This window comes from Carassius auratus, chromosome 29 (genome assembly GCF_003368295.1).
Source record: "Carassius auratus strain Wakin chromosome 29, ASM336829v1, whole genome shotgun sequence".
Lineage (NCBI taxonomy): Eukaryota > Metazoa > Chordata > Actinopteri > Cypriniformes > Cyprinidae > Carassius > Carassius auratus.
Window position 1 is genome coordinate 19,244,312 of NC_039271.1, and position 26,683 is coordinate 19,270,994.

A 26,683-nucleotide genomic window follows, 5' to 3' on the forward strand; every position below is an offset into this window, starting at 1 on the left:
GTGTGTGTGTATGTGTATATGTGTGTGATTACGTAGATTTTCAGAGAAAAAACCTCTCCCTTTGGGCATATTTGGGGACATTCATAATTGGGTAAAATGTATATAGTTACATTTTATATAAAATTTTAATTCATATTAAGCATAAATATACATTAAAATAAATATAATTAACATAATTAAAATTAAATAATATTTAAAATATAAAATAGAATATTTAAAATCATTCTAAAAATATATACTGTATATACATTTTTCTATCTCTTTTGTGTGTGTGTGTGTGTGTGGTAGGCTGTTCAAATTAATCAGACGAACAAACTGTGGTATCAGTCCACAAACTTTTTCTAGCTTCAGTGTTGACTTTATTTTGTTTTGCATTGTAATATCTGATGGAGTCATATCTGATGGACACTTTACTGTCCCATTAAGCCACAGGAGAGTTATTGTCTTGTTTCTGAATGTTGTAAAACGTTTTTAACATGGTTTAAAATGTTCATACTACTAAAATTCATACATGTATGTTAATGGTCTAAAGTGAATTCTTCATTAAATGCAGTACATACTTTACATGTGATTTCAGCTTATTAAATGGCTCATTTAGGGAGCAAAATAAATGTGTATTTGTGGACAACTGGTATTGTAACAGGTGATGGGCGAATTCTGAGAGGTGGACAAGGCCCAGATGTCCACAATGTGTGTGTGCTTGCAGGAGTGTGTGAACGTGAGTTGTGTGTGTAATCTTTTCCCATCCTCATACGCATCTCAGCCCTAGTCGTGTTTCAAAATAATGATTGGAAACAGCATACGACCTCACTTCCTCTTTTCGAGAATAGACAATGAACAAATAGCTAATTTGGTCAAAACTGATTTCTTTGTATCAGACTCGAGATCAGACAGATTTTCCAGCCACCCACTGCATGTATTTATAACAGGAACCCTGTAAGTCTCATTAATCAAGGATAGATATCGATCCAGTAATCCATTTAAGATCACAGCAGAGAGGGCCATATACACTGCAGAAATGACACTAAGGATTGTATGAACTTTTGGATTTAAAGCAGAAAGCGTGCCAGCCTATTTCTTTTATATTATCTCGAGTTGTATTTTGATTTGAAACGACAGAGATGTGCTAATGGAGCTTAGTCAGGGTAAACGCCATATTTTGATTCATGTGGATGAAATTTCTTTTTGCATTTTGAATGTTTCGACTGTCTCTTCCAATAGCCACATTTACGTTTGTGTCAAATGAAGTCCTCCCACGTTCTCTTTAGCTGTTCGTATCTACTGACCTCGGATTTGTGAGCGCTTGATTACATTTGATGTGTCTCGTGCGCTGAATGAAGCCTGAGCTAATGCTGGCTTTTCCTTGACACTATGCAAAGACGCTCACTTTATGAGAGCGTGAGAAGAGGAGATATGGGAAATAAATGGGAAGTAGAAGAATAGCGTTAAACATGGTGACGTTTTTTTTAGAGGGTAAAATTTTTCCTTTTTCTTTCACATAAATGGGATATTTTTATGTATGTGGAGGTCATAAGTGCGTATTTTGCTGTCATTGTGGTTTGAAGTTCCCATTTTATAAATCATGTGAGTGTGTGTGGTTGTATGCGCTAGCGTGTGTGTGTGTGTAATGCTGCTGTAGAGGATGCCTGCACACTCCTCACACTCTCAGGTTGCTGAGCAGAAGCCTTGTTGCCATGGAGACAGTCTGGGTCGGGCGCATGCCGCATCAGACATGCTCACCGCGGTCAGAAGTTCAAAGGTCAAACACCAGATAGACAGCGGCTTGTGAAGACGAACAATTTGAAAAATGATAAATGGCAATCATTTTATGGTAGTGAGTGGAGTGTATTATTTATACACCATTATACACATTTTGTATGCTTGTAAACTGGCAAATTGTATTTTCATCAAGGTAAATGTCCATATTTTGGTACTGGCTTGGCTCAGCACGGTGGGGATTTTATATTTCTTGGCTAGATGAAATGCATCCACATGAACAAACATGTTTCCTATCCTTTTACATTCTTTTAATTAGCATTGTCTGCCTGTTTTGTGCTTCAAAGTCTCGTGGAAATGAGTCACTGGCTGTTTATTTGTCGTTTGGAAAGCAGTTTCAATGCACTTCCAGTTCCGCAGTTGTTTCAAGCTGGTTTTTGCCGGTGAGCTGTTTGTGCCTGGTTTAAAACAGCATGCACATTGTCCAGATGACAGATGAGCGTGTTTCAAGCATCAACATGAGTGGAGGCAGGGGACGACGGCCCATGTGAGGATGTGCTCCGTCGCAGTTGGATGTTTTCTCTCTTGAGATTTTCTTGAGAACAGCTCTGTCAGCAACAGCTGCACTGCTAAAAGATTGATGCATTGGCTAAGCCAATTAATTATCCAATATTTGGCAGTTTTGAGATTATCGATATCAGCCAGGATATGGGCTCACATGACAGGTTGCCAGTTGCTCCTCCAAAAAATTATATATATATATATATATATATATATATATATATATATATATATATAAGTAGTCCTTGTGACTCATACACTTATTATATTTTTTTTTTGCAGTTTTTTTCTGCGTTTTTTTTTAATAGTTATTATTTTATTAATATTTTGCATTATTTATATTCTGTTATAGTTTTATTAATATTTTGAATTAGCCTTTTATTTTCAATTTTATTGCATTTCTTATTAGTTGTATTATACATTGTATTTTGTAAATGTTTTTATTCATTTTTGGTTGAAATTTATTATTACTTTAAACATATATTTTTAAATACTTTTACTTTTCTTTTTTACAACTAAATGCAGGTTTGTTTTTTATTTTCTTTATTGTTTATTTTCTATAAATATGGATATATTTACAAATTAGAATTAAAGAGTAATATTATCAACTTTGACAGCCCTAAAAAAATGTTTTGTATTTTCCCTACGAACGGCTTACCTATAGTTGTCACTGCATATGAAACATTCAAAAGTGTTTAAAAAAAAATCACACTCTGAAAAAAGTAACATGCACCCCTCAGGAAGTGCTGACATTTTTGAAAAGATTCTCTGCTGTGTTTCAGGTGTTTCTTATATTATATCGAAAGAGTCACCTTGCTCACCATGCCACCAATGCAAACACACACACACACACACACACATACACACAGTATGTGTTACATGTCTCCATTTCTCACAGTCCATCCCACCCTCCTACACAATCACACACACTCACACTCACACTCACACCCACGTAGAGCTCACGCCAAGCCTGCTGTCTCATCTGTTATTTCGAGCCGGAGAGGCAGTCTGACATTAAACAGTTGGTCTATGGAGAGAGAAGGAGAGGGGGAAAAGAGGGCGAGAGCGAGCTGGTGAAGGGGAACAAGGGAGTGCTATTATTAAAAGCAGTTATTAAAGGAATAATTTGGGCAAAAATGAAAAGTGCGTATTCCCATGGTGTTTTAAACCAAGCCAGAACCTTGTATTCAGGATTGGGGTGCAAAATGTAAGAATCAACCATTACACTATAAAAAGCCATATCGATGTGAATATGTTGGTGGGACGGGATGTGGAGGGGTGGTGTGTCCTGGGGGATTATTGGGGTGTTTATGGCTCAGTTTCAAAACCATATGGCTGTTTTACATGCTTATGTCTATGCAATTACAAATAACAGGCACTGAATCTTTCTGAAGCTTCCAAAAGTATGCAAAAACACTGTAGAAATATCTTTTTTTTTTATGCACTTATATGATCGCTTTATGTGAGGAACAGACTGTAGATTATCAAGACTTAGATTATCAGTGGATAATGTCTTAAATTTCATGCAAAGATATCATATGTCTTGTCTTATTATATTTAACTTGTATATCTTGGTTATAATATTTAACTAAAACTACAAAAAAATGTGTGAAAAAAGCTAAAAATAAAATATTAAATGAAAAATTTGTCAACTGAATGAAATAAATTCAGGGTTAATGACTAAAATTACTAACTGGGAAAAAAACTAAAACTGAAAAAAAAGGTAAAAAAAAAAAGCTTAAATAGTAATAATAATAACAAAAAATACTAATTTATCATTTGTTTGAATGGAGAATGGCTTCTGAAAATTCAGCTTTTTCAAAACGGGAATAAATTACCTTTAAAAACATGAAAATATAAAATACATATTTTAAATCACAATAATATTTAAATATTGCTGCTTTTACTATATTTTAAATTATATGCAGCCTTTGTGAGTGCTTTTCAAAAATAGAATATTTTAATGTCCCTAAAATTGTATATACAATTTATATTTCCTTCCTTAATTTTAAACCGTATATATATATTTTTTTTAAGTGTATTTGTGCTGTCTTATTTTCTTGGTTAATTCATAAGTATTAGTTTATAAATGCATGAGTCTAGACTACTTTTTAATGTACATTTGTTCCCATTTAAAAAAAACAACAACCTGAAAGCAAGTGTTGGCAGTATGGAAACTTCAATGAGTTCTGAATTGCATGACGTCACCTAAATGAAGACAGCATTTTAATTCTGACTGCACCATTCCTGTAAGGAAAAGGAGTGTGGAGTTTGTGAAGAAGTGGAGATGAGAAGTAGCATGGAGAATCCAGAACACCTCCTCCCATTAAACACACACACACACACACACACTAAACCCCATGGGATGCTCCACTCCACTACCTGTTGTCTTGGCAACTGCAGTGAGTGTGATAACCAGTGTGTTGTTAAGGAAGAATCCAGCCCGGCTTGTTAGGAGAAAAATCTCTGGTTCAGTGAGCACAACTTCACCCCTCAGTGCCCACTTTGTGCTCAAGTTGCTCCCGAGCGTGTCATGTGATGTCAGTTACACTGCAGCTGTCATTAAGAATGAAACACTGGCGTTTGTTAATTAGCTAACATAACTGTGTGTGTGTGTTTGAACAGAGATACGGTCTCAGTTAGTGGAGCAGCAGAAATGTCTGGAGCAGCAGACGGACATGCGGGTTCAGCTCCTCCAGGACCTGCAGGATTTCTTCAGGAAGAAAGCTGAGATCGAGAGCGAATATTCACGCAACTTGGAGAAGCTCGCCGAACGATTCATGGCCAAAACCCGCAGCACCAAGGACCACCAACAATACAAGTGAGTGGAGGTTGTGCGTGTGTGTGCAGGAATGACTCAAGAGTCATTTTACTAGAAACGAATCAGCGGTGAATCGTTTCGGTTCAGATGCACATTTCCTTTTCCTTCCGTTCACCTCCAAATAATTTCTCCCGCCCTGTTCTGTTCGACTGTGGTTTGTGTGGTGGATTAGGGCGACGTCTGGAATATTTTACCCACGATGCTCTGCAGCTTCATGCTTGAGAAATCAGAGATGGCAGAGGAGAGGCGATTGCTGTGTCTGCTGTAGTTATTGTTCTTGTGTGTGTGGACGGGCATCTGTGTATTTGCTGTCTCATTAATGCAGATAACATTCAGCTGGGAAAATAGAGAAATGGGGGATGAGAGAGAGAGAGAGAGTGAGTTTCACAGTTTCTCTTCTGTTGCATTTTTTTTTTTTTTCCTCGTGCTGGGCACTGTTAGTGTGCTGGTCCTCATGGGGCTGTCCCATCGGATGCCTGCTTTGTGATTAGTCACTGGCTGCTGAAGGCATTTGCCTCTTTGGGCCAAGATGGCTTCCCTTTGTCTTTTCACAACAGCCATTACTAATATAGAAGATCAAGTGTGTGAAACAAAATGGCGTCTTTTACCTTCACATCGGCAGGTGGTTAAAACACCTTCACTCTCCAAAATAAATGAGCAGTTTGCACAGAGAGAAATGCAATGCAGTTTTCGGCAGTAATCAATTAAAAATGTAGCTATACAGCAATCTGGGGCCATGCTTTTTTCATGCTTTTATTCAGCAAGGATGCATTAAATTGGTCAAAATTGAAAGTAAAGACATTACTAATGTTACAGATTTTTTGATTTTTTTATGTTGCAAATTTTATCTGCTGTTCTTTCGAATTTTTGATCAATCAAAGAAACCCTGTAAAATTGTATAGCAGTACAACCGCCTATAGAGATTTTATAGGCTGTGGCACATTTCCTTAACATCCTCAACCAATCGGTTCAGTCAACTGCAGTTGAAATCTTCAGAAAAAGCCTCAGCATTTCTTTAGGATAAATATGAAATGGTCCATTAGAGGATTTGGATGACTGCTACCTGAAAAAGCCACAGAGCAGCATTCACAAAAACAACATGAACAACAAATCCAGGGCCACCCAGCAGAGATGAAGATGTTCAATGACAGCAAAAAATGACACATTTAAAACACCTAATGTTTGAATGTTATATTATATCTCGAGATTTATTTGTATTTTGTATCGTTTTTTCCATCTACATGTTAAACACACATTTTCATGGCTTTCAGGAAGGACCAGAACCTGCTTTCTCCGGTGAACTGCTGGTATCTGCTGCTGAACCAGGTGAGGAGGGAGAGTAAGGACCACGCCACCCTCAGCGACCTTTACCTCAACAACGTCATCACACGCTTCACACACGTCAGTGAGGACAACATGCGTCTGCTCAAGAAGGTGAGGTCAAACACGGGTCAGCGTGGAAGGTCGTTCCTGTCGGTATTATAATGTGATGTCATGCACATATAATTCAGAGTGAAAGCTGGAAAAAAATGTGGATTCGTTAAAAACATGCCACATTTCTCCTTTGGAAAATTAAAATGTGAACAACTTTTTACTCTCTAGTAATAGTGGTGTTAGAATTTGTTCCTAGCAGTTAGTTTACATTCTTTCAATATATTTATCACTCTTAAACTTAGATTGCTTTCTCAGACTGTGTGCATGGCTGTGGTTTTATTTTATGTGAATTCACCATTCATTATTCAGGCGCTGTCTCTTTAGATCTAACACAGTGGTGGTTTATTTATAGGAAGTGAATGCCTTTTTCTGCACTACAACACTTAGACAAGCACTAATATAATAACAATAGTAGAAGGGGCAATGACAAACAGGAGTGTCCAAGATACAGAATAAATAGTTTAAAATGCATGTGCTATTTCATATAAATGTAATGGATTTCATGTTTAAAAAAAAAGTTTTACACCATTTTGGGAACTCTTAGTTCTTAAAACAGCTTTACAGTTGTTTCCGCTATGAAATAACAATAAATACAGTGATAGTTAAGTTTATACCAAACTATTTAAGGTTTTTAACTTTCTTTTTTTTCATCAAGATATCATGACAGGATGGTTGTATCATCCTGATTTTTTTTTTTACTTTATCCCACCACAAAAAAAAAAGGTGTGTATGGGTTTTGTTTTATATTAATATTTTATATGAATTTTAAATCCTAAAAGATCATCCTATTTGGATATTTTTGCAACATCCAAAAAAGTAAAAAAATAAATAAATAATATATATATATATATATATATATATATATATATATATATATATATATATATATATATATATAATTTTATTTAATGCATTTTTAATAAATGAAAAGAATCAGTCAAAAAAAGCTCTGCTAAAGCTCACTTGTGACACTCTAAAAGAAAAATGCACATCTGATGAGCACGAAAAGGTTGAGTCGAGAAGGTACTGTGTAACATAACTGATCCAAGAGAAGTAAAGCAACATAAGTGGACATTTGAGTTATTTTGATCTCTCGCGTTAGTTCAGAATTGACAAAGCGAGGACAGCGATTCTTGCCTGTATATTTGAGTTTGACCCAGCTTGCCCTTACTCTCTATCCATTATAACAAACCTTGTGTTTTTTGGCCTTCAGAGCAAAGAGATCATTTTCCAGCTGCAAGAAGACCTGATGAAGATTCTTAACGAACTCTACACGGTGAGCTTGTCTCATTCTCTCTCATCATCTGTTCAATCTCTCTTTGGATTGCTTTTTCATCCTATCACTTTGCTGGTGCTTTTTTTCCCTCTCTCATTTTATCATTCCATCAATATGTAATTCACCCCGCCATCACCGACACTCTGTATCTCACTTCCCTTCTTCCAGAACTCAACTGTATAGGTTTCATCTATCTATCTATATTTACTAGTTCCAACATTTCCGCATTGCTTCTTGATTGCAGTTTTCCCTTTGTATGCAACATCTGCAGCTGTTTATGTGACACTATTCTATAGTTGCTGAAAAGACCAGCATGAAATGGACTTTGCAATATATTTTTCCAGTGGTGTTTGATGTAATGCCACATCTTTTCATCACGTGACATTTACCTGTACAGCTCTGTTGATTGGCTCTCAAAAAGTTAACAAAAAAGTTGAAGAAAAATGGCAGATTTGAAGTCATAAAGAATAACTGAAACAAAAGAAAGAAAGAAATGCACGTATGAGTCTTTCACATTAAAATAGACAAAATGCATTAAGAAAATATGGTGAATTTCCATTTTAATGCTGACTTTAAGCTGGGTGGGAACTTTCCCTGTTGACAGAAATGTTATTCGTCTGTAATTGTTTTACTGTGCAGTTCTGAATATTTGAGCCAGTCTGACAGGACTGAAGTCTTAAAAGCCAGCAGCTCTTGCATAAATAACCTTGATAAAACAAAAACCCAGCAGCAGCACACATTAAGTCTGTCAACTGAGCTTAGCTCTTACATGAGGAATGCGCACTAAAAATGAGATGAATTCTCTGAACCAAAGTACTCAAAGTTCAGGAAGTTTCCACCTCACTGCAGCCCTTGTGTTAGCAGTTTTGTATCCCTGTTGAGAAGGATTTACATCAGAGTATGAGAGCAGAGCAGGATGCGTGTTCTATTATTTAGCTTGTAGCGAGGACTGTCAGGCCATCCAAGATGTAGATGAGTTTGTTTGATTTGGAGAAATGTTGCATTACATTACCTGATCACCAATGGATGCTATGCAGTGAATGGGTGCCGTCAGAATGAGAGTCCAAACAGCTGATAAAAACATCACAATAATCCACACATATCCAGTCCATCAATTAACATCCTGTGAAACGAAAAGCTGTGTGTTTGTATGAAAAAAATCCATCAAGTGTTTAAACCTTTGTTTCTGGCCAAAATATGCACCATAATCCATAATATCACTTCCTCCAATGGAAAACTCCGTCTCCTGTTGTCCTCTCACATCAAAATCCACTGACATATATGTTTCATAATTTTTAGTTCTATTTTTTTTGCTTCTAAAAAGTTCTTGATTTGTGCATATTTCTCTCTCGATTCAGACTAGACCACTTTATATTTGTACAAAGCAATATTATGGACACAATATTTAGCAATGAATGCAACGGTTTGAACTTAAATATTTTTTTTTTATGGATTTGTTTATTACGATCACAGCTTTTTAGAATATTGTCTTGTTTGTATCAGCGTTTTGTACTCTCATTCTGACGGCACCCATTCACTGCAGAGGATCCATTGGTGAACAAGTGATATTATTCAAAAATGTTTAAATGGAAATCATTACGCACACATCCATGTGGACACAGATGCACAACAGACCTTTATGAATCAGATTAGCTCAGTTGGATAAGGGTGCATCCTGCTCAAAGTTTTTGGGCTTGTGGGTAATGTAGTTTTCCCTCTGCTCTGTCCCCTGCAGGTGATGAAAACGTATCACATGTATCACACAGAGACTCTAAGTGCAGAGAATAAGTTAAAGGAGGCAGAGAGGCAGGGTGAACGACAGGGCCGAGGTGGAGAGGCCATATTCAGTCTGCGCACCGAAGATCGCCACCAACGCCGCAACGCTGCTCGCAAAATCCAGAAGATGAAAGAGAAGGTGAGTTCCACATCTTTTGCTTTGTTTTTCTGTTGTGTTGCTGTTTTTTGAGGAATCTTTATGTGTTATGCCTAATGTGTTTAGTTGTTTGCAGTCTATGAGTGTATCATCCACTATGCAAATTACATTCTGTGAATTTTAACGTGACAGATGTGTTTCCAGAAATAGTGCAAAGTTCATTTGTCTTGATGAAATACTATGAACTGGAGTTATGGAGTAATTCGGTGGACATTATGAGGGAATAATTTCTGATATAACCTGAAAATGAGCCTATTTTGTTGCTGTGGTTGGCTTTAATGATTTGATGCTTCATTATAATGATGGTTATGAAGATTTACTGAGAATTTTTTGGGATGCCAGGTTGATTTAACGCTATATTAATAAATTACTTATTCTTTATGCGATTGAGCTGAAATACATTATAAAGTCCCGCTTTCCAAATGTAATTTTGAAATGATTCCAGTAAACCCTGGTACAGCTACAGCATGTGCGATCAGAGCGTGTTTATAAAAATGTTCACTGGGGGTCTAGGGGAAAAAAAAAGCAAAGAAGAGCAGCCATTTGGCATATAACTATTCTGTAACCGAAAACCATTGATAACCATGTTTTTATAGGGCATGGTATGGTCCGACACCAGTATAAACTGACCCAGGAGACTTTAATGCAGTTTATATATACAGTAGTCTCTTTTTAGAACATTAATTTCCAGTACATACACCCTCATGACATATTGCATGTATACAGTTTGGCACTGCATTCATTTCTCTCTTTCATAAGGGGGAGGAGAGGTTAGAATGAGCAATTGTTGAAGTATTGGACAGAATAGGCAGACAGGATATCCCGATGGACAGAATTTTTTTTTTTTTTTTGAGGCATGGTATGAACATAAAACCATGTGGTTCACACATATAAGTATGTAAAATGTATATGCACTGCTGTTTTCAATTCAACAAGGATGCATTAAATGACTCAAAAGTGACAAATGTTGACAGAGTAAAACAGATTTTTATTAGAAATAAATGCTCTTTTGAACTTTCTATTGATCAGACTGAAGTAATGGCTGCTGAAAATTCAAATTTGCATCACAGGAATAAGTTACATTTTAAAATGTATTAAAGTTGAATATAGCTACTTTCAATTGTAATATTATTTCGCAGTATTACTGTTTACTGTATTTTCGATCAAATAAATGCAGCCTTGGTTAGAATTTCTTTGAGAACCATTTAAAAAAAATAATAATTACAGACCCCATGCTTTTGAAATGTAGTACACATCATTACACAGAAATCACTGTCCCATGGATAAAGGACTTGAATGTTCAGGATGCTTGCTTGATTTAATGATAATGTTGCTTTAAAAGATCTCTGGGTTTCACCAGCAGCGGAGGAACTGTGATTAAAGACGTATAAGCCAAGCCTCACTGTGCTATACACCACACTACCATTACAAACAAGTCGATAGGTCGTCAAATAAAAACATTTTATCTTCTTGGCTTGATGGAGATATAGCACTTACTCAACACTTTGTCCTTCTCTGTCTCCTTCAACCTCTCTGTCTCTTTTTTTTTTTCCCAGCGCCAAGCCAAGTATTCAGAGAACAAACTGAAGGTTATGAAAGCTCGGAATGAGTATCTGTTGACTCTGGAGGCCACGAACGCTTCTCTGTTTAAATATTACATCCACGACCTGTCACATCTGATTGACGTGAGTATCTGATTAGGGCTGTGTACTGTAATGCACAGACGGTGAATCGAGAGCAGAAAATTGCCACTGCATGAAGGGCATGGTATTATGGTTGCGTTTATTTGCTTTCTTACCAAGCACAGTGATGAATTATAGTCCTGATTAATAATCACTAATTTAGGCAGCCTCCATTGCCTTTAATTAGAGACAAACACACCCTGTAACAGGCAGGACGGGATGGAGATTAAGCCTTTAATTACAAACACACATTAGCACATTCTGAAACAGGCCATGTTTAGAATCTTATGCTCTTCTGTCTGTCTATATATCATTTAATGCATTGCCCATCCTGTTGTTCTTTCTTTCTACCACCTTTCTATCATACAAACTATATCGCTCTGTCTATTATCAGTTTGTCTGTCTGTCAACACAGTAGAAAATGGAAGGTGAAGATGTGTGCATTGCCCATTAATGATTATCCTATTAAATATCCTGCACACTTAATCTAGTTTCTGGTGCGGCCAGGAGATTCGTCCGAGGTAAAGAGAGGAGTCATTTCTCACATGGGCCGCCCTTCTCCTGGGTTTGCTGTGTCTGTTATTTCGCTCATTACAGTTTGCAGCAGGCCGATGGTGGTCAGCAGTATCTGACCCATCGGAGCGCTGCGTCTCTTTGACCTCCACAGAGGTCAAACCTGCTCACACTGAGATAAAGACAGCAGGAGAATTTGTGTATGTGGGTGGATGAAAGAGGGAGACAGAGATTGTGTGGGGGTGGGAAATGAGATACAGTAAAAGCCTGGATGAAAAACCCTTCAAATCAACCCTGAGAACACAAGCCCTAGAGGATCATTTCTTGATGAACGCTTTAATGTAATGGTACATCCCTCATAATCGTTTTCGACTGACAGCTCCACACAAATTCTCTTCTCCAGTAAAATCTGGTGTGTGTATTTGTGTTTTAATAGTGTTGTGACCTCGGCTACCATGCTGGCCTGAGCCGGGCGTTGCGGACCTACTTGTCAGCAGAATACAGCCTGGAAACCTCTCGGCATGAAGGCCTGGATATTTTGGAGGGGGCTGTGGAGGGGCTGGACCCCAGTAGTGACCGGCAGCGCTTTATGGAGACTCACCCCACGGCGTTCACTCCTCCTGCACGCTTCACCTTTCAGCCACACATGGCAGACCAGGTCACATGCCACCTAGTGTCCAAACTGCATATATACATCTCATTTACAGTATATACAAAAGGCTTCTGTTTAGGTCATTAATGAATTTGTGATATTGCAGAGACTTTTACTGTCATATCTTAATAATTTGGTTGGACAGCAAAAAATAATTTTTTTTATCTAAAAACATAAAATTATTTATTTAAAAGTTTGAAACTGTCCTGTGCTTTCCTGTATTGTGTACTTTACTTTGGCATTATCTAAATGAAGTAAGAAATTGGTCAAAAATAGCATAATATTTTACAAACAGTATAATAATTTGTAACCAATATCTAAACGTATATGGAAAAGCCCTTTTCTAAACGTGACCTCAAAACCGAAGTAGTAATTATGGCACTTTTAACTTCAGAAGATGGAGAGTTTCGCCTCAAACTTTTAATTGAACTCACAATATTTATCTGGAACTATTTCCATGTTTGTTTGTTTTTTTTATTCCTGCAGTGTGATGTACCTTCACATAATAGAGAGATTTTCATCATTAATAAGCAAAAAAATAAGCTAAAGGTTTCCTGACCTCATAATAATTGAGCCCTCATGGATTATTTGTAAATAAAAAACTAAATTATCACACCACAGAACCGATTAAAAAGCCACAAAGGGGTGATTTAAAATTGCTGACCCCTTACTGCATCTCGAAATCTACACAAATTTTTATTCAAATAATATTAATTTTAAATATTGAGGAAAAACCTACATGCATGGATATACATGGTTGAGCTGTTATTTGACACATTATCCAACTGTGGCCTGTCAATTAACATGCACGCTCTGATATTCTGAGCCTTGGTGCTCTAATGGGCAATGCAAATTCAAGTCTGGCTTGCAACAATTTTTTTTTAATCAAGCAATGTCGTCTTCTCCGTATCATTTCCTCTCTTTTTTTTTACGCTCTACGTCCTTGAATATGCCTAAAAGGGCACTATAAGAATAGCAAAGATGCAATGATTTGTTTGTTCTGCTGAGCGGTTTCTATAATATGTTTATGCATGTGGATATTTCAGGTGAGTCAAATCACAGCATTGCCGCAGGTGCAAGCCGAGCTCCTCCTCCGATTCCAGCAGCTGCAGTCGCGCCTCTCCACACTGAAGATCGAAAATGAAGAGGTGAGACACACACACACACACACACACACACATGCAATCCCTTCCGCTCCAATGAGCACCTCGGCAGCTGCACTTCTCCCACTGAGGATAAAGAATGAGATGACAGGCATACACACTTTCTCCATTCCTCCTCTCCCCTCTCTCGTTCCTCCTCTCTTTCTCATCAGGTTCTATATATGCATACCAGTGCACACCTTCACAGCGGCAGACACATTCATACATATTGTTTCCATCTTCTCAGTCTCTGTTGGAGTGTGTGGTTGTTTGTCACTGGTTGTTGGCAGGCCAGCTGTTTCCTGCAGCTCTCAGCATGTGAAGGACAGAGCAGAAGTGCTGATGAACACTGTGTTACTGCAGAGAGTTTCGACTGTAGAGAGCGAGGGGTGTACGGATGTGTGTGTGTGGGGGATATTCCTCTATCCTCACTGCTCTAGTCAATTTTTTGAAATTGAGATTTAAACATCACTTGAATAAATAAGCTTTCTATTGATATATGGTTTGTTAGGATAGGACAATATTTGGCCTGAGATACAACTTTTGGAAAATCTGGAATCTGAGGGTGCAAAAAAATGTAAACACTAAGAAAATCGCCTTTTGAAGTTGTCCAAATGAAGTTCTTAGTAATGCATATTATTAATCCAAAATTAAGTTTTGATATATTAATGGTAGGAAATTTACAAAATATCTTAATGGAACATGATCTTTACTTAATATCCTAATGATTTTTGGCATAAAAGAAAAATCTATCATTTTGACCAGTACAATGTATTTTTGGCTATTGCTATAAATATACTCAAGTGATATAAGAGTGGCTTTGTGCTCCAGGGTCACATATAATTTAAACTGTTTTCCTGTTTTTAAAATGCATTTATTATTCCAGTCTTCAGTGTCACATGATCCTTCAGAAATCATTCTAATATGTTTATTTAATTGCTCAAGAGACATTTCTTCTTATTATTTAACATCAATGTCGAAAACAATTGTGCTACTTAATATTTTTGTGGAAAGTGATTCTTTTTTTCAGGATTCTTTGATGAATAAAACTTCAGCAATTGATCAATTAATGTGTCCTTTCAGAATAAAAGTATTAATTTCTTTCAATAGGATGCCACTGTGTGAAAAAACACGGAGGACAAATTATTGCTTCCAAATAAATTTCACATTTTTTATTTCCCTGCAATATTTAATTCAATTTTATATATTGTATATAAGTCAAGTGCATACTGTACACATTTTTTTTTTTTTTTACAACTTGAGGGTGAGTAACAATATAACTTATTTTGTGTTCAACAGAAAAAAAAAAACTCTTTCCTTCATGTTGCTGGTGTCCATTGACTTCAATAGTATATTTTCATAGTATATTGGATCACAACATGTTTTGGACCACATTTACACCTGTATTTTGCATCGCCTATTTAAATATGAAAATACAAGTAAAAACTGTTCTTGTTTTAAAATGAACATGAGCTAATCATTCAGTACAGTGGTGTCAGGTCACCACTTCTGTAACACTCTATGTTCCCTCTGAAGGTGAAGAAGACATCGGAGGCCACCCTCAGCACTATCCAGGACATGGTGAACATGGAAGATTACGACGTGTCCGAGAGCTTCCATCACAGTCGCTCCACTGAGTCGGTCAAATCCAGCGTATCAGACACTTACCTCAGCAAACCCAGCCTGGCCAAGAGACGCGCCAACCAGCAGGAAACAGAGCTCTTCTATTTCACAGTAAATGTTGGCCCACACACACGGTTTCAGAAATCCAGCATTTAATCAGATATTTACTTGAATCAGACACAGATTATTTACATATGCCTATGATCTGATCACGCAATAGTTTTGTAGCGTTGAGACCTTTGGATCGAGGGTTTCGTTTTAGCAAAAAAGTTAAGGCTACTGATGGATGACCGGCACTAATTAGATCATTAATGTCCAGTGTGATCGGATTATTATTGAGTGTGTGTTTTTGTGTGGCTGCAGAAACTGAAGGAGTGTCTGGAAGGCAGTAATCTCATCGCTAAACTCCAGGCCAAACACGACATGCTGAAGAGGAGCATAGCTGAAGGTGCTGATCTCGCACTCTTCTCTAAATGCTAAATTATTATGATTATATGTATTGTATATTGCTGCTGCTGCTAATATTGAGAAAGTGAAAAAGGTTTTGAAATGGAAAAAGAAAATATTTTATTATAAGCTCTTTTTCATTTGGAAAAACTCTAATTTTTTAATTAATTCAAATTCATTTTAATATTTATATTGCTGCTACAAGTACTTTTATTGTTACTACTACTACTAATAATAATTGAAGAGCAGTGTAATGTCATCTAATATAATGTCTATATCCACAGGATACAGAGCAGACATCATGACAACCAGGTATATCTCATCTATGTCTAACCTTTTTTTTTAATGCCGTTTTTTTTTATATATTGCTCTGCATCACAAGGTCATTTTGATATTTGTAAAGGTTCTCATGACCTTTTTGAATGCTAAATCCCTTGTTTCAGTTGTATTTCTCTAACTTTTTCCACTTAGCCGTCGACGAAACTCCCACAGCAGGCACCAGGTAACCAGCAAGCATATTTCACGTTTTTTTTTAACAACTTCTGTGCGCTGATTCATACTTATTGCAATATTTTTACCTGCACGCAGGATTCTGGGAAGGCCATCCCACTAATTGTACAAAGCTGCATTCGCTTTATTAATCTATATGGTGAGAAATTTATAAAATCTGACAAATACAAATATTTAATTCATCATCAAGTTGTGGTGTATGATGTATTCTTATTAATTAATTAATTTATTCTTCTAGGTCTGCAACACCAGGGTATTTTCAGGGTTTCAGGGTCACAGGTGGAAGTCAATGACATCAAGAACTCTTTCGAACGAGGTTTGTGAACACAGTCATCAGATCATATCTATACATCAGTTCAGTTCATTTTATTTCTAAAGCACATTTAAAAACAGCAAGAAGGCTGACCACAGTGCTGTACAATACAAAAATAATTTAAGAAATAATCTTAAAACAAATATAAGTTATGGTGTAATACACTGAAGAAATATTATGCACAATTTTTGTCACTAAGTACAAAAATTAATTGAAAATGTTATTTTTTTATTTTATTATAACTGTTGATTAGTTACCACATAATGTTTCTTGAAAAAAAAAACATAATCAATTAATATGGTTGGTATCTCCTCTACATAATGTAAGAAGTCACATTTTATTTTTAAATTGGCAAAATAAACAAGTTGTATTTTATTTTATTTAAAAAATATCAAAATAAATAATTTGTAAGATTTTTAATAATTTTAAACAAAGGTAAGCTATTGTGTAATATGAACAATAAATATTCTGTGCCCTTTCTGTGTCACCAGTTAAATTAATAAATTGGTGACATTGACCCTGTACATTTTTATGATTTTTAGAAAAATGCAAAATTATTAAATTAAATATAAACTCATAGAATTGACTTTATACCGATTAACAGTCTCCCTTAAATTAAAAGATACAAATGTGATTATTTAATAATAAATGACAATCACCATTTTTTTGAAAGCTCAGTGCTGTATCCAAATGTGAAAATCACTGATTTCAGTTTAAAAAGATCCATCACCATGGATACACTCTCATCTTAGTGACTGTTTCCCAGGCAACGACCCCTTGACTGACGAGGAGAATAACCATGACATTAACTCAGTAGCAGGCGTACTGAAAATGTACTTCCGCAACCTGGACAACTCGCTTTTCCCCAAGGAGAAGTTCAACGATCTCATCGCCTGCGTCCGTGAGTGCATGTTTCCCCCTGCGTTCATATATGTGCATGTATGCGTATGAGGCAGGATGGAGGAAGGAAAGGAAAGGTGTGTGTGAGAAATGATGGTACAAGCATTCGGGAAATGACAGGGTGATAAGTACTTGGGTTTCCTGGGGAGTTCGGATAGCTGCTGTCTTTTCATGTGAATATAAAAGAGCACACGGGACGTCTGATTTTCCTTCTTTATGAATGTGCATGTTCCTGTGCCTTCAACAGGAACGGAGAGTTTGTATGAGCGTGCCCTTTCTATCCGCAAGATCTTGACCACAACACCACGGCCAACACTAGTGGTCATGAGATACCTGTTTGCATTCCTCAACCAGTAAGTATTCACACACACACACACACACACACACACATATAAATTAAAATGAAGACATACTATATAGACTGTTATTTTTATATAAAGCTAAATATAATTATTAAATAGTATAATTATTTTCTATAAGTCAGTGTTATTTTTGTATCATTGATATATTATAATTAATAGATTTTATTCATATTTGATTACTTTTAAAATGTTTTATTTTCCGTATTCATTTTATGAATTTTTACTTTATTTTAAATGTCTATATAATTATAGTGTATAAGTTTCTTTTTTATTTCAGTTTTAGTTATTTTAGTACTTTAACTTAGAAATTTCAATTCCATTTCAGTTAACAATAAAAACCCTTGTATTCACTATGTATGTTATTGGTTTTAGTTAATGGCAATTCCCCTGGTATAAATTTTACTAAAATATTATTCAATTATTAAAAGTGTGATTGTGTGATATATATATCTGCACCCCTTGCAGAATCTGTGAAAATATGAGTAATTTTCAAAAAATAAGAGAGATCATACTAAATGCATGTTATATTTTATTTAGTACTGTCCTGAGTAAGATATTGTGCATAAAAGATATTTACATTTATTCCACAAGACAAACAAAATGCTGAAATTATTAAAATAACCCCACTCAAAAGTTTGGGAACCCTTGGTTCTTAGTACTGTGTTCTGTTACCTGATGATCCTCGACTGTCTTTCTGTTTTGTGATGATTGTGCATGAGTCCCTTGTTTGTTCTGAACAGTTAAACTGAGCAGCGTTCTTCAGAAAAATCTTTAAGGTCCTGCAGATTCTTCAGTTTTCCAGCATCTTTGCATATTTGAACCCTTTCCAGCAGTGACTGTATGATTTTGAGATACATCTTTTCACACTGAGGACATTTGAGGGACTCAAACACAACTATTTAAAAAGATTCAAACATTCACTGATGCTCCAGAAGGAAACAAGATGCATTAAGAGCTGGGGGTGAAAACTTTTGAACACGATGAAGATGGCCAAATTTGTCTTATTTTGTTGAAATATAATTTTTTTCCATTTAGTTCTGCCCTTCGTAAGCAACAGAAGATACTTGTATGTTTCCCGGTACACAAATTAAGTACAATTTACCTTGATCTTCAAATTCCAAAAGTTTTCACCCCCCAGCTCTTAATGCATCTTGTTTCCTTATATATATATATATATATATATATATATATATATATATATATATATATATATATATATATATATATATAATATATATAAACCTCAGTACCTGTTAAATAAATACACAAATGTCATTTTTTAACAAGTAATAACTTTATGAAGTGTCTGATTTCATTTACTAAAAATACTACCATAAAACCAATATATAAAACTGTTATATCTCTGAATATTTTCTTAGGAAGTTTTTCCATATTTAGCTGATTTATGTTGACAGCTACACTTCAGGGACAAATCTAAGTAAACCCACATACACACTCCTTCATGTCTATACTATGGACTATTCACCAATATTTGTACTTCCAAAAGAACTGCAAAGCTGAAGCGTCTCACTGTATGGGAGAAATGCAGCTAAATTAAGCATCTGTTTTCACACCGGAAATTAAATCCTCTCCCACCTCTGTGCCGTGAGAGAGAGATGGTGAAAGATAGAGGGAAGGTGAGAGCGAAAGTGTTGGATAAAGGTGCAAAAAGAAAAGGTGCAATATGGAATTTATGACTCATGCATACAAATAGCAGACTGAGGCTCTGATTGAGAATGCATAATTATAGCAGTGTACTCAGGAGACAACAAAATGCATCACGGGTTGGTTTCCCATCACAGCTTGTCCCAGTACAGCGACGAGAACATGATGGACCCTGGAAACCTGGCTATATGCTTCGGTCCGACTTTGATGCCCACCCCGGACCTCCTGGACCAGGTCTCATGTCAGACGCATGTCAATGAGATCATCAAAACCATCATCATCCACCATGAAACCATCTTCCCTGACACCAAAGAGCTGGAGGGACCCGTGTATGAGAAATGCATGAGCAATACTGAGTACTGGTGAGTGTGACCATATTCACATTTATATGGTTTAAAGTGTATTGCAGATTGTTGATAATTTTTGTGTCCCAAAGTGAAAGTCCGTACAGTGAACCTGGAGCGTTCGAGGAGGGGGAGCAGGATGGAGGGACGGAAACACAGACGAGCGAGGAGGGTAAATCCATGCATGTCATCATGTAAAAATACTGCATTTTTCTCATTCACAAAAATACAGAATGCTGAATTTGTCTGTCTGTCTGTCTTTCAGAGGGAGAGCCTGTGGAGGCCACAGCCAAGTTTGACTATGTGGGACGTTCTGGACGGGAGCTGACGTTTAAAAAAGGCGCCACTCTGCTGCTCTTCCAGAGAGCGTCTGAAGACTGGTGGGAGGGACGTCACAACGGCATTGACGGACTCATACCACACCAATACGTCACGCTGCAGGAGTGAGTTCAAACGCTTCATCCACATTACAGTGACTAATTTCCACTTAATATTACTGTTTTAAAACCATGAAACACATATCTATGGTGCTGCCTCTAAACAATCTAAGAAGTGATTTATTTTTAACAGTGGTGACTAACTTAATTTCCACTTAATGTCTGCAGTAATTGTGGTATTTAGGTAGAAATGTTTTCTTAGTAGTTGTCGTTTTGAATTTGAAGTTTGTTCTGTTTATATAACTAATTGAATTTCCTTATGAAACTAAAATACCTTTTCGGGGAAGTCGTGGCCTAGTGGTTAGACAGTTTGACTCCTAACCCTAGGGTTGTGGGTTCGAATCTCAGGCCGGCAAAACCACGACTTAGGTGCCCTTGAGCAAGACATCGAACCCCCAACTGCTCCCCGGGCGCTGCAGCATAAATGGCTGCCCACTGCTCCGTGTGTGTGTGTGTGTGTGTGTTAAGAGTTGTGACGTTCGCGAACGAACCGATTCTTTTGAACGGCTCATAAACATGAACGATGGGAGCCGAGTCGCGACTGGAGGGGAGCCGTTCTTTCTATCGTTCTTTTTTCCTATACGTGTTTCACACAGATTCATACAAATGAGCTCCTCCAGGAGACAGAACAGTTATAGGGGGTGGGGCGCACCCAGCGCAGGCCAACCCTTTATAGCGTGATGATATTAGTTATTAGTTGTGCATGCATTTACATTGCATTTTGTGTTCATTTAAAACTTATTTTAAAATCATTAAAAATGTTCTTTTGTGATACTCTACTTGTATAGAAGTTTTTCACTAAAAGCTGTTTTCCACAGACATTCATTGCAGCCCACTTTGTTATTGTTCATTGACTTGAAGGGGCTGATGTCCTATTTGCAAAGTTTACAGTAGTAATAGTATGTAGTATGTAGACATTTCCATTTTATTTATTCTAATTTTATCTACTTTAAAAAAAAAATAGTTTTCTATCAAAATGTTCTTGTGTGATAACAATGTAATTGTGTGGAAGTGTTTGTAGTAAAAGCTGTTTTGCACAGAAATTCATTGCAGCCGGCTTTGTTTTTTATGTTTATTTGTGAGTAGGTATTGTATGAATAACATAAGTCAACGTAGTTTTACACACACACACACACACACACACACACACACACACACACACACACTTTGTACTAAAGGTAAATCAAAATAATGATGTCACTGTCTAAGCAGAGGGATTTGTGCAACCCTATGGAATATAGTCCACACATGAGAAATGAGGTAATAATCAATATTTCAGAATAATTCAAACTCGGATATTGGTGTGTGATATCTGAGCTTTAATTATTTGACTACAAATCTCACCTCATAATACCTCCCAGTGATTATTTCCAGGATAAACTGAGATGCTCCCAAGCTGGCTTCTTAAAACTGACTAAATATTTAAAAAGAGCCAAAAGAGCCATTCTTTTGAACGGCTCTTTGAAAGGAACGGATCGCGAAGATCCGGATCCCCTCAAAGAGCCATAAATCCCATCACTAGTGTGTGTGTGTTCACTGCTGTGTGTGTGTGCACTTTGGATGGGTTAAATACAGAGCACGTATTCTGAGTATGGGCACCATACTTGGCTGAATGTCACGTCACTTTCACTTTCATCAAATGAATAGCTTGATGTTAAAATGGATGAATGAATAAACGTCTGCATGACGTATTTCAGGGATGAGGCCATGTCAGACACTCTGAGCCAGAAAACAGACAGTGAGTCCAGCACCACACCTTCAGATGAAGTGAGCTCCAGACGCTCTCTGACGTCTCCTACTGAACCAAGAATCCCTGAGACCTTCATCAGCCGGTGAGCACACGCACACTCTGGCCTTTAGTCTCCTGGTCACTTCTCTCCTTGCGTTTTACTTTATTAATTCCTTTTTACTTTCTTCAGACACCGGAAGCGAACGGAAGCCCTCCTGCGCCGCGTCCCTGGTCGCCTAAACGACGGTCACTGCCACGGCAATGGGCTGGAACGTAGCTCGCCTCCCGTAACGGTGACTGTAACAGGGCATTTCAGCCCGCGGGAGCTGCTACGTGGGAATAGCTGTGTAGACAGTCCTGAGCACCACAGACGCATGGGACACAACGCTACCTCCAACGGCAACATCACTGCCAACATCAGCCGACACGAGTCTCTGCGCAGGGACCGAGAGCGAGAGAGTCCTCCGATACGCCAGTCACCATCCACACTGCATTGTGGGTTACCGATTCAACGGTCTCAGACGCTGAACCCGCACACAATGGCACAGGTTTGTTATGAACAGACATGCAAATAGGCAAATCTCACAAAAAGATGTTCATTGCATTTCAGTCCCAAAATTAAAAGGAAAAACAATAAGATGTTATTTTTTCATATAGAAATTGAGACCTCTTTGTAGGACCATTACGATTGTTTGCATTGACATTTTTACAGTTAAGCACATTTTTTCACTCAGATTTCTCATATAATTGTTCAGTAATATGTGAAATAAATTTATGGTCAGTTTATATTACTTTTGGGAAAACCTTTGAGTTAAAAAAAAAAATTAATTAACAGATATTTTTCTTATATGTTCATATAATTAATAAAAAAAATGTATAATCGTTTCATGTTTTTATAATATTTTCGCGAAAATGTTAATTTACATTTTTCATTAATAATTGGTGAATTATTTAACAAATGAATGCTCGTAAATTATATTATATATTAAATATTATAATATCTATGTATTATTTTATATTTAGATTTAATTATTTGTGTGTATTGTGTATATATCATATATAATGTTTGATATTATAATGGCTATATTTAATTTTTAATGTTTAGATTTTTATATCAAATTTATCATCAGTTTATATTTTATTAATTTTTTTAAAAAGTTGACTTTTTAGAAAAGTTTAAATAATAAAATGAGTAATCCGCGAATTAAAAATATAATAATGTTAAATATTTTAGATTTTGCTAAAACTGATTTATTCAATTTATGTAGTATTTATTGAAGAAAAAAAATTAGGGAACCCTAAAAATTTAGGATTTGTTTTCTTAATGCAAAATACAGTTTTGTACTCGCTTGTTTTGAATTTGCTGTGCATTACAACCCAGAAATATCCATAAGTTTTGTGAAATTTCCCCAAATCCACAGTCATTCAGTGTCTGATAACAGTTAACGCTCTCTTTCTACAGGATTTAGAGGAAACTATGAGTCTGGCATTGAATGAGCTGCGTGAGCTGGAAAGACAAAACGGGAAAACCGCGGCTCCTGACCTGGTGCTGGACACCCTGGAGCAGGTGAAGAGCAGCCCGTCCTGCCCCTCCGGCTCCACCCCCTCCAGCTTGTCCAGCCCGTCAGATTCCCCAAGCCCCCTCAGCCCTATAAGCCCGCTTCCTTCTCTCCCTCCGTTGCCCGGCCCTTCATCCCGGCGCTCCAATGACCCTGTTGCCACCTTCAAACCCATCGCCTCACCCCGCATGGGCGTGACGCTCCGCCCACCTGCTTTGCGGCCCAAACCACCAATTCTCCCCAAAGCCAACCCTCCGCCTTCCCAGCAGCCCCAGAATCCGCCCTCGAGCTTCGGCGGCGACAAATCGGGCACTATGTAAGCCAATGGGTCCAACCAAAGGAAACAGGGTTTAAGACTTGACGACTGCTCGAAGAACAGGGTTAATCTCTTAATGATTACATGATTGTACGGCCGATAGCTAGCTTACACGCAGAACGGTCTGATAGCATTAGCCTACGATATTATATCCATAAATGTGTTGTCAGGGTGGTGTGTGTGTATTCTCAAAGTGAATAGGACTTTACCGTGTCTGTGTGTGTGTAGATAAATTTGCGAGGAACACATTCAGACACAGCGGAGAGAGACTGCCTGTACAGGAAGTACCGTTGTTGCTTTTTTGGGGGAAATGTTCCTTTGAGTCGGTGCAATGTATTTTGAGTGTTTTGATCTGTTAGGCCTTAATACCACAAGAGGGATGTGTCGAAAATGCCATTTTTATAAGTTGCTGCTGCTTTTTTTGATGCTTCGATTCGAGTTACAGGACTCCTGGTGCCTCTTGGGAAAATATTTATTTCACTTGTTGGAAGTTGACGGGGAATGTAATTTTAGTTGTTTTGGTTGGTTCACCTAGCCTTTCCCGCGAGGCAACTGAAGAACACAGAATGTATTCCATGAATGTTCCACTTTTCTTTTTTTTTTACACTCGAAAAATACCACACTAAGCCTTGATCACCAGATGAACCTCCCCCTTTACCGTGGAAACCAAACCCTGAAGCCTGATTGGACTACGTGGGAGGGACACATTCCAAGGGCAAACACACAAACTAAGCTTTATCAAAACGTATCACACTGAAGGCGCAAAAAAACACATTCCCGGGGAGGATTGCGAAGAAAATTCTGAAAGTTGGTGGAAACAGGCCACGCCCTCCCTCAGGTCCTTCAAGTACAATTTCCACTGCTGCTCCACTGTCGGACGATCATGGTGTTCGATCCTCAATTTTCAACGTCTCCTGTGCTTCCAGTGTACTTGTGTTTGTACCATATTGTCAACGGCAGACTCTTTGGAGCACACTAACCATACATGGCTCTTTTGTGTGTGTCTGTGTGGGGGGTTTTGCATGATAAAACACAGTTAGAGTAGTTCAGAGTACTAGATGATGGATAACTCATGCTTGTACATGACAACTTAAGTGTTTGAGTGTGTGTGTGAGTGAAAGAGAGAAAGAGTGTGCTGCACTTGTAGACAGGATTGTGTGTGTGTGTGTGTATGTGTTTGTGAATGAGGGTGTGTAAATATGCATGAAGGTGAGGTGAGTTGATTGAACTGAACAGCCTTGATTGATTTTCCTCTTTTTTTTTTTTTTGACTGTTGCTCTTATGTTTTTTCTACCTGTTCTATTTTTTTACCTTCATTTCTTACTGGTGCTCTTTCATCGACTGCGACCGCTTTTCGCAGTATCCAACGCCCACCTTTTTCTCCTTTTCCAAGCAATGTGAATATCTATGATTATCGCCCCACCCTCCTACACGCGCACACACACACACACACAACTGTGTTCACATGAAAGTGCCTTTCAGGATGCATGTTGAATGCAGGAGCCTGGTCTGCCAAGGGTGTGTGCTCCCGTCGCTCTCTGAAGAGTCGTTCCCCAAGTTAAATTATAATAATAATGCCATAGCTCTTTCCAGATATTTAATATCCTGAACAAATAATAAATATGTACATTTAATCCGTTGTGATGTCGCACTTTCATGTATAGGACTGTATTGGCATGTAGCATTAAATCATGTTCAGTGCATTTTAAAATGTGTCGAAACTGAATGTCTTTGAAATAAATGAAAGTTAATATGTCTCAAAAATGGTGCATTGTACTTTTTTTGTTGGTACTATATATAATACTGAAACTAAACGGGGAGTAAAAAGCATATGTGATCTACAATATTTAAAGAGGCAGTGCACCCAAAAAAAGATGTGAAATAAAGTGCGAGCATCTGTAATAAAACGTTCCCCACAGACTAGTGAATCCATGCGTTTTTGAAGATAAATATCCAGATTTCAAATGTAATAAACACATGTTTTTTTCTGACTTCTGCTGACTCAAATCTTTTATTACAGATTTGTGCACTTTATCTCACATCTTCTGAACTGTTGACAAAAGCCACATACACCAAGGATGCTTTGAGGGTGAGCAGAAGATGGATGAATTTTCATTCCCGGGTGAACTAACTTTATTTTACATCACAGCATTTCTTGGTTAATTCCAGATTTTGAATGTGATCTCAGACCTTTGGAGCCCTTTGTGGTTTCAGATTTGCTGTTTTGTTAGCCTGTTTTCACTGTCTCGTGTTATGGGTATAAAGATATCAATCTTTAATGTTTTGATTTATATTAATCTTCATCCATTTTTCAAATGCAAACTGGGACATCCTTTCTGCTGTCAGATGTTAACTCTTATTTGTACAGCTCTGACCTATGTGTTTTATTAGGTTGCAGTGAACCATGACAAGAAAATAATCAATCTGCGTTTATATATTACATTGAAATCCATTGAAATCCTGGATTTTCCAGTAGGACAATCATCGTAAGCACCCAGGAATAGCTGAAAAGAAAAAGTTTCTCGAGCAGCTAATCAGCATATTAAGACTTCTGAAGGATCATGTGACACTGAAGACTGGAGCAATGATGCTGAAAATGCAGTTCTGCCAACAGAGATGTTTTTTTTATATATTACTATTTTAACAATTTGCAATTTAGAAATATTACTGCTTTACTGGATTTTGATGAAATATGCAACCTTTGTGAGAATGCCAACTGAAATATCTGAAGAGGCTCTTAAAACCGAT

The 26,683-nt window shown here is 37.2% G+C and overlaps 1 protein-coding gene across 2 annotated transcripts in view; it reads left to right on the top strand.

Moving 5' to 3' along the window:
* The window catches only part of LOC113048294 (SLIT-ROBO Rho GTPase-activating protein 1-like), a 29,512-nt gene extending 4,018 nt beyond the window's left edge, over window positions 1–25,494 (top strand). The window contains exons 1-22 of one of the 2 annotated variants that reach the window (XM_026210019.1): window positions 4,483–4,817; window positions 4,903–5,098; window positions 6,370–6,532; window positions 7,746–7,808; window positions 9,544–9,723; window positions 11,298–11,426; window positions 12,373–12,594; window positions 13,635–13,736; window positions 15,267–15,464; window positions 15,717–15,801; window positions 16,085–16,112; window positions 16,272–16,302; window positions 16,389–16,449; window positions 16,549–16,626; window positions 17,390–17,524; window positions 17,771–17,876; window positions 19,688–19,912; window positions 19,987–20,066; window positions 20,160–20,337; window positions 22,029–22,163; window positions 22,251–22,608; window positions 23,523–25,494. In XM_026210019.1, the coding sequence (XP_026065804.1) occupies window positions 4,956–5,098; window positions 6,370–6,532; window positions 7,746–7,808; window positions 9,544–9,723; window positions 11,298–11,426; window positions 12,373–12,594; window positions 13,635–13,736; window positions 15,267–15,464; window positions 15,717–15,801; window positions 16,085–16,112; window positions 16,272–16,302; window positions 16,389–16,449; window positions 16,549–16,626; window positions 17,390–17,524; window positions 17,771–17,876; window positions 19,688–19,912; window positions 19,987–20,066; window positions 20,160–20,337; window positions 22,029–22,163; window positions 22,251–22,608; window positions 23,523–23,939 (3,117 nt within the window). In that variant the 5' untranslated portion in view covers window positions 4,483–4,817; window positions 4,903–4,955 and the 3' untranslated portion in view covers window positions 23,940–25,494. Of the gene's footprint in view, window positions 1–4,482; window positions 4,818–4,902; window positions 5,099–6,369; window positions 6,533–7,745; window positions 7,809–9,543; window positions 9,724–11,297; window positions 11,427–12,372; window positions 12,595–13,634; window positions 13,737–15,266; window positions 15,465–15,716; window positions 15,802–16,084; window positions 16,113–16,271; window positions 16,303–16,388; window positions 16,450–16,548; window positions 16,627–17,389; window positions 17,525–17,770; window positions 17,877–19,687; window positions 19,913–19,986; window positions 20,067–20,159; window positions 20,338–22,028; window positions 22,164–22,250; window positions 22,609–23,522 lie in introns of those variants that run through there. The other variant, XM_026210018.1, reaches the window with a different exon arrangement.
* Window positions 25,495–26,683: the final 1,189 nt, after the last annotated feature.